Source organism: Zeugodacus cucurbitae, chromosome 2 (assembly GCF_028554725.1).
Source record: "Zeugodacus cucurbitae isolate PBARC_wt_2022May chromosome 2, idZeuCucr1.2, whole genome shotgun sequence".
NCBI classification, from domain to species: domain Eukaryota; kingdom Metazoa; phylum Arthropoda; class Insecta; order Diptera; family Tephritidae; genus Zeugodacus; species Zeugodacus cucurbitae.
In genome coordinates this window covers 56,981,272-56,989,594 of record NC_071667.1, presented here as the reverse complement: position 1 = coordinate 56,989,594, position 8,323 = coordinate 56,981,272, and the positions used below count along the sequence as shown (strand labels likewise).

At 35.0% G+C, this 8,323-nt stretch overlaps 3 protein-coding genes across 6 annotated transcripts; 1 reads left to right on the top strand and 2 right to left on the bottom strand.

The window, feature by feature from the left end:
- The first annotated feature begins 206 nt into the window (after nucleotides 1–206).
- On the top strand, nucleotides 207–2,652 carry LOC105209525 (uncharacterized). Of its 4 annotated transcripts, none has more exons than XM_011179944.3 (4): nucleotides 207–537; nucleotides 973–1,124; nucleotides 1,183–1,792; nucleotides 1,850–2,606. In XM_011179944.3, the coding sequence occupies exons 2-4, from the start codon at nucleotides 991–993 to the stop codon at nucleotides 2,195–2,197; spliced, it is 1,092 nt and encodes a 363-aa protein (XP_011178246.2). In that variant the 5' UTR covers nucleotides 207–537; nucleotides 973–990; the 3' UTR covers nucleotides 2,198–2,606. The 4 variants fall into 4 exon arrangements, with proteins under 4 accessions (XP_011178246.2, XP_054081764.1, XP_054081762.1 ...); XM_054225789.1 differs by lacking the exon at nucleotides 207–537 and adding an exon at nucleotides 575–595 and having other exon boundaries at nucleotides 1,850–2,652; XM_054225787.1 differs by lacking the exon at nucleotides 207–537 and adding an exon at nucleotides 641–804 and having other exon boundaries at nucleotides 1,850–2,652.
- Nucleotides 2,653–2,655: 3 nt separating this feature from the next.
- Nucleotides 2,656–3,270, bottom strand: LOC105209526 (uncharacterized). The gene is made up of 2 exons (XM_011179945.3): nucleotides 2,986–3,270; nucleotides 2,656–2,926 (listed from the first exon to the last, which is right to left on the bottom strand). Exons 1-2 carry the CDS (start codon nucleotides 3,142–3,144, stop codon nucleotides 2,828–2,830), a joined length of 258 nt encoding a protein of 85 aa, XP_011178247.1. The 5' UTR covers nucleotides 3,145–3,270; the 3' UTR covers nucleotides 2,656–2,827.
- Nucleotides 3,271–3,495: 225 nt separating this feature from the next.
- LOC105209527 (uncharacterized) lies at nucleotides 3,496–5,329 on the bottom strand. The gene is made up of 6 exons (XM_011179947.3): nucleotides 5,035–5,329; nucleotides 4,829–4,959; nucleotides 4,617–4,740; nucleotides 4,148–4,546; nucleotides 3,750–4,081; nucleotides 3,496–3,674 (listed from the first exon to the last, which is right to left on the bottom strand). Exons 1-6 carry the CDS (start codon nucleotides 5,188–5,190, stop codon nucleotides 3,608–3,610), a joined length of 1,209 nt encoding a protein of 402 aa, XP_011178249.1. The 5' UTR covers nucleotides 5,191–5,329; the 3' UTR covers nucleotides 3,496–3,607.
- Nucleotides 5,330–8,323: the final 2,994 nt, after the last annotated feature.

Genomic DNA, 8,323 nt, shown 5'->3' with positions numbered 1-8,323 from the left:
GTACAATTTCTTTTTAATAAAAAAAATTACGAAACTTCTGTACAATTGCTATGTTCTGACATTTCACATTTGTTTTTGTTTTGTCTCCAACATTTTGTCTATTTTGCTTTATCAACTTTATCAACACATTTTTCTTGTGCAGTCTTCTATTTACAATGCAGCAGCTGTTACCTTCTAACATATGCTAAATCTCATTACCAGCAGCTGTGTGAGTGAGAAAGCAAGTTAAAGCAAACGTTTCATGCTCATGTAGAGCTATCAAAATGGTTGTTCGTTCGTTATGTTCGTTGCGTATGTTGGACGTTCGAGTCGATCACCAACCAGGACAACATTTCAGCAACAACTTTTAGCGTTGAGTAAAAAGCAAGAGTGGCTCTGAAATTTCTACTTATGCTATAAACAAAAGTTTAAAATAATTTATTATTACTACTTATACTTGTGTTTATTGCGTAGTCTACATTGCTACATATTCCATTCAGAAAAATATTTCGTGTGTGAAAAGTGCGTCAAAGAGGAAAGAGTAATAAAACGAAAAAGGTAAGCATGTGCTAAATGTGACATTTTATTCGACTGTGGTTCATCACTAATTCATCTGGTAAACTTTTAAGAAATGTAATTTTTAATGAAATTTGGTGTCAGACTACTCGAGTACTAATAAATAAACGGGCGCAATTGTAAATATTTGTTTGGACGCGTTTGTAGTTCCCCAATTTATACGGCGCGCAACCAGAGAACAACATCCGAACCCGAGCGTGTTCGCTCAACCTGCTCGAGGTTAAGGAGCATATCCGCAGACTTGTATAAGTATTTAAGTCTTCCGAGTCTTTTTTAACAGCTGATGCCAAAATCAGTTAATACATCGGTTCTCTATAGTATATTTGTAATTTACTAAAAATGCCTTAAGCGTTACAAAAGCCACATAATAATTTATAAATAGCCATATTTATTTGTTTTATATTCCTCCACTTCTAGAGCAACTAAAAGTCTACAATGTCAGCTGCTTTAAGTCCTTTACATTGTGATCTAAGATCATATTCACGGCTTTGGCTCGGTGAGTTTATTGAACTATATCAGCAGGAAGAATGCTTATGGCATCCGAAACATCCAGATTACAGCAATCACAGGTAGATAAAATGCATAATATTTCATATAAATCAATATAATATTATTTGATATATGCAGTGTACGGAATAAGGCCTATGATCGTCTGGTTGAAAAACTTAAGGAAGTTGAACCGAATCCAGATCGTGCGATGGTTGTGCGCAAGATCAACTCTCTACGTTCTGCATTTAGACGAGAGTTTCGTAAATCAAGTTCAAAGAACAACTATGAAACGAGATTGTGGTACTATGACAAACTGCTTTTTATCGCCGAACAAAATCCCAAACGCCTTGCAGCTATGCGTGATGCCAAAACTCCTAAACGACCGTTAACAATAAGTTTCGATGTTGACGATTCTATGGAGTTTGACGAGGAACCAGTTGTGGAAGCTACAACAGTTTCACCCTCAGAGAATCACAATCAAGCAACGGAAATTAAAACTATGACCGTTACAGCGGGTGAATGTGTAATTGTAAAAGATGAAGAACAACACCAACATCAACATCAGCATCAGCACCAAACTCAAATTCAGCATCAACATCAGCACCAACACGAGTTACAACAGCAGCAACATAGCACCGAACAGCACATGCAACATGCAACAACCACAACGCAACCTCAGCACGCAACAGAAGTCAAAGTTTTGGAAATAACGTCTCTGGATACGAATTCTCAACGCGAAATACAGCAGGTATATTGTGTGGTTCATATATTGAGAAATTGATAAATATTTTCGCTGGCTCACTAGGCTGTCAATTCACTGGAACAACATCAACTGCATCAACAGCAGTTGCATCAACAACAGCAGCAACAACAACAAAACCAAGCTGGTACGGCGCAAATCGCACAAATTCATCAGCAAGTTCCAACCATACAAATTGCACGTGAACACCTGCAACCGTTGTTCGGTAACTCGTATGCAACCACTACAACTCATCGGCAAGAGGATGAATACGATGCTATCGGTATAAATGTGGCGTCCAAGTTGAGAGTCATGAATCCCACTCAACGCATTATTGCCGAGAAATTGATAAGTGACGTGCTATTCAATGGGCAATTGGATAATCTCAGTGTGTCTTCAACTCTGACTCAGTGAAAATATGTTTTTACGAAACAGCAAATTTTGTGCAGGTAATAATTTCCAACTTCAGTTATATAATATAAATAAACAGCTAATTAACTAGGCTACTATGTAAGTTGTATTTGTATATTATGAAAATATAATAGGCTTTTCTAAATTAAACTCGAGGTGTATACATAAACTTATATGTATATAATATATATTGCATTACTTACTAACAACCCTATTCCAAGTATCGACTGGTAATAGGCGTGTAAGTGTGGGGTGCAAAATATTTTTAATATTATGTATTTATGTGAATTCATACACTTAATAGAAAAGCTTGACATATTATTTGAATGTGTGAATAATTATAGCTATAAGCTTAATACATACATATTAATACCTTTTAATTGTGTATAACTTTTACATTAGGATAGGTACATATATAGTATATATGACCCGTCTTAGTTTTGATGCAAGAACACACTGAATATTATTAAATAAAATGTATTTTACTGTATTGTCTGGGTATTGAACTCTTAAAATATTACAAACATAAACAGGAAAGGCAAATACGTGTTTATACATATTTTAAATACCAAAAAATGTGATATTTACAACATTCTATACTCTATTTCGAATACGCGCACATTTGAGTTGATTTTACTTTGCTGCTGCCGGTGTTGCAGCGGGTGTTGTGGCTTCAACATTTTGCTCACTTCCCGTCACGCCTTGCACTCGCCTCCAGCAATATTTTGCAAACTGCAATTTATGTTAGATAATGAATGTGAATTTGATTCAGTTGTATCAGTTCAATTTACCGTCACAACTGGCAGATCGATCTCTTCTTCGGCGGAAACTAATGTGCGATTTTTTTGCATTACACTCCACGCGTAATGCATGCCAATAAGGGAAGGGATCATCACAATGGTAACCAAATTGCGTTGTAAAAATGTTTGATTCTTTTTCATTTTATTCATTGTATTTTTTTTATTTTAGAAATTTGTAAACTTTCAAATGCCGATTCCTTAGTAAAACAACTTTTTTGGATTTACTGAACAGCTGATTTGAATATATGGATCAAAACGAAGCAAATGAATTTGACAGCAGCTGTGTTTAATATGTTGTATGGTATCAGGGTTACCGCTTTCAAAGACTTTCTAAAACATTTTGCGGACAAGGGCAACACTAGACGTAATTAATAAACCGTTACTTTTAAAACGCTGAATTTTCTGCAACAATTGCAGGAATTTTATAAATTATATAAAACAACTATTTAATAGTTTAATTATTTACAGTTAAAAAAGTATAAAAGTTATTCAACTAAAAAATATTTGCAAAATCACCACATGGTTTTATTGTATTCATTAATCGCTCATGTTTCCAATATTTTACATAATTTATGTGTTTAATAACTCTGCATTTAACGCCCCACACAACTAGTTACTTTAAGCGCATCTTTTCGTGTTCCGCCAACAGATCTGTTAAATTTTGATATATTTGTTCAAATCTAAAAATTTACAGAAAATTTAAAGTAAATTAATTTCACAAATACATAAGTATTCCTCAAATAATTTCTACTCACTGATTACCCGTCGATGCGCGTATGAATCCACCTGCTACCTTGGACAAGGCGTGACGATGAAATATACAAATGTGTGTCAAATAAGCGAGATTAAATGGTATCGCCAATTTAGCAAACGGAATGCTTTTTAGAAATGCACTTAATTCATTCTCTGGTTGCTCTACATGCTGAGAGCAGTACGATTGCCAAACCGCTTGCACTGCCAACACCAAGGCCAAAACGGCAAACGCCAGCTTGTTTAGAAAGAAATATGAGAGACCACCCAAACCGGCGGACAGCATGTGTTCACGTGTGCCATAAAGTGTGTAGCGCGTTAATAGACAGTTTGACAACTGCAAAAAGTGAATTATATGCGAAATAGTTAAATAAATTAAAGAAAAATTAACTACAAAACTTACTCTATATATTCCCACATAGGAGAGAAAGAAGGCAGTCATTTCGAAGCGTATCGTCTTTAACTCTCTCAAACGTCTCGGCATCTTTCCTTTAAATACCGTGCTCAATAAATCCAATGGTATGCCATACATTAGATAACTGCTCATTCCATTCAATATATATTTGGTACATGTTGTGCCCTCATGCACATCACATTTTCGTTTGGTTTTAAGATTCTCCATGTTCTCTACGTTCTTTGGTTTTGATTCATTTGTGATGGGTTGTATAAACCAAAATCCATTGAATTCTCCACGTCGCTTAAAATGCAATATAACGGCGCTGGAGAGCATGAAGATTAGTGTCTGAAGGGGCAGCGACTTTGTTATTAAATGATTTTGTTTGCGTAACCAAGTTTCTAAAGCCTATAAAGAGTTGATTTGGTCGCACTTTAATACAATGCTGTAGATTACGTTTTTTTTAGAAACATCTTACCGCTTGTGTTGTGGCAGTGCCGTATAGACGCACAGTGCGTATCGGATAGAACCAAATTAACTGGAACGCCGAGTACGTTGGCAAAAAAATCGTACTCAATAAGTAGTATTTTCCAAGTATATGCCTGGTTGGTTGGATTATATTAGAAATTTTACAAAAAAGTCAATTTTTCGTTGATTTTAATAAAAAACAAACTGATCAATTCAAATCACCTGAAAAAGCATATACCGGAAAACACCAAAGCAGTGCTGGTGGAACCCCATAATGAAGTTTCCAAATAGTAGCGTAGAATATTTAAGAGCGCCTGACGATTCAAACTACGCGGCTTGAGCACCAGTGGTGACTGTAAATATGTATGTATATATGTAATTAATTGGATACGAATCACTTTCAATTCAAACAAATGATGTGCACTTACGACTGCTAACGGTAAAAAGTACCTCAAGCAACCCAAAGAACAAAGATACCAGTTCCTCCAAATCAATTGCTTACATGTTACACCCTCATGCAATAACAACACCGAACACGGTAAAACATTATATGGTGGTGCATAGAGTTTGCTCATCGCCACCATATTGTAAATATATATATATATATACGTAGATATTATAAAGAAATGCACTTATATGCCGTAAAGCTTATTGAACAATTTCGTCTATCGGCCGTTGCGTACTGAAAGAAACTGATTCGAGTGCTTCCCGCCGTGTGCTAATGCAAGCCATGCGCGCTTAAGTTTGTTGCAGGCCGAAGGCCACTTTGTAAATATGTATATTAATGATTCGATGTAACACATTAGCTCGAATTGCAAGCAATTGCGTTGACAACGACGATACCCTACGAAATGCCTTTCGACTCATATTCAAGTATGGTGTATGGTAAACAAATGGCCAAAGTAAATATTATCCTCAAGTGTCAAAATGCATGATTGTTTTTATTTTACGGCTATAATTACCGTGTATGTCTGTTGGACATGTTTGGCCGAGCTTCTTATATCTCTTTTTCAACCTGTGCGCCATGAAGGTGTTCGTAAATACCGGATAATAACGGCTCTTTGAATTGCATGAGCAGTTTTCTGTTGTCAAAGCCTTAATATTATTTTCAAATGCATATTTTGCCTGGAGAATGGTTTGAACTCACGACCCACCGAGTGTTAGTCAAGTAACCAATGAATTTGTCATTTGTACAGAGCTCCTTATATTGCAGTCAATACTGAGTTACGTATTTACAAGTTAGTCTAACCGTACCAAGTTCCAACACACATTTTTTTAATATTAGTGCGGAGCGTACACGGTAAAATTCTTAAAACAATTTTTTTTAAATTTTTTATAAAGTTAACTCGCCTATAATGACACGAGGTCTGATGAACACGTAAATTCTATGTTAATCTCCGGTAAGAACTCGTTACGCCAAGTGTTTGCATTGGTATCAAAACCTTAATTATTTTACTTTACTCGAACGTAGCTTTAGGGTGCTCAGTCGTTGGTCGTTGTTGCTAACTACTGTATTAGCGTCACAACCGTTCTGCACTAACAAACTTCAGTGACCAGTATATGAAATTAGGCTTACGTATTTTTTTAACGGTTTTGCGACAAGCGCAACTATTGTCGTCTTTAATTAAAGTGCCGTTACGAATTTAAAGTTTACAATATCGCTATGGTTGGCTGGTAATATGTCACAAGTAGCGTAACATCCACATTAAAGCATAAATTCAAATTAACTAGGTTTTCTTTATGGCTTCAAGTGACAGCGTTATGGGATTAACACCCTAACTTGTAGCGGTGCCATGCTAATTAATGTAAATGTAACGATCAACACGTTTTCGCATTACATTATACATACAGCGCATTCTTCCGTGCGTAGACCGAGCACTCGATTTTTATTATTTGCGAAATGTTTAACATTTAATTATCATATGTTAATAAACTAATTGCTAACAATTGGTTCTAAGAATGATACTGTTAACTAATCAATAACAAGTTATTTGCTCAATTAAAAATGTAATTGTCATATTTTTCCTGATTGCTATAAAAAGTATTATTATTATTTTTCTTCTAAACACTATTTATTGTTTATTTTTTAATTTATTTATATATCAATTTAAAAAAACATTCAGATTGATTTTGATTTCCTCAGTATTTACATATATTTATTTAACATAACTTATTTAGTAATATTTTTATACTCTCGCAACAAAGTTGCTAGAGAGTATTATAGTTTTGTTCACATAACGGTTGTTTTTAACACCCAAAACTAAACGAGCTAGATATAGGGTTATATATAAAAAGTGATCAGGGTGAAGAGTGGAGTTCAAATCCGAATGTCTGTCTGTCCGTCCGTCCGTCTGTGACAGCTGAAACTTGAGTAAAAATTAAGATATCTTGATGAAACTTGGCACACTTATTTCTTGACACCATAGGAAGGTTGCTGTCGAAAATGAGCAAAATCGGCCCACTGCCACGCCCACAAAATGGCGAAAACCTAAAACACATAAAGTGCCGTAACTAAGCCATAAATGAAGCTATGAAAATAAAATTTGGTATGAAGGATCGCACTAGGAAGGGGCATATTTGGATGTAATTTTTTTGGAGAGGTGGACGTGGCCCTGCCCCCAAATAGGTTTTTGGTACATATCTCGGAAACCAATAGAGCTATATAAACCAAATTTTCTGCAGTCGTATTTTTTAGCTACTTCTTAATGCAGTCCAAAAAATGAAAGAAATCGGATAATAACCACGCCCACCTCCCATACAAAGGTTAGGTTGAAAATTACTAAAAGTGGGTTAACTCACTAACGAAAAACGTCAGAAACACTAAATGGCAGATGGAAGCTGCACTCAGATTTTTTTCAAAATGGAAAATGGGCGTGGCGTCGCCCACTTATGGGTCAAAAACCATATCTCAGGAACTACTTGACCGATTTCAATGAAACTTGGTTTGTAATAGTTTCCTTACATCCCAATGATATGTTGTGAAAATAGGCCAAATCGCTTCACAATCACACCTACTTCCTATAAACCAGAACTCTGAAGACGATCTGAATCGTTTACATTACAATATATAAAGTAAGCACTAGTGAAGATATCGGTGCAGAACTTTGCACTAATACTACGTTTATAGTGTGTCAGCCCCATTCTAAAAATCGCCGAAATCGGACCATAGGTTTTTAAGGCTCCATATATCGAACACGAGGACCTCGGTGCTTCTAACCCAATATTATGGTTTCCAACTTTCAATGGACTTTATACAATATATATGATGAATATGTGGGTCAAATTGTGTATTATATAATATTAATAAAGTTAAATAAATAAATTGCGAGAGTATAAAATGTTCGGTTACACCCGAACTTAGCCCTTCCTTACTTGTTAACAATAACCTTGTTTAAATGCGTATCAAATATGATAAGAAATTTGTAACATTTTCCGTAAATACCTTAACCATAAAACCTTAAGTCTATGTAATAGACATAACACAGATATGTTGCATGCTTTTAGGCGTATTAAATATTTTTTTGTGAGCTGTTTGACTAAAAACCGGTATAATTTGGGAAAAAAATCGGTTATTGAAGAAAATATTTTTTATAAAGTTAAACTAAATTATTGATCTTATATGGAGACAAGTTTTAATATTTTGATAAAAAAATCTCTAAATCTCTTCACTTTGACACTCATTTTGAATTTCGCTTCGTGCTCAGTCGAAAAAATATG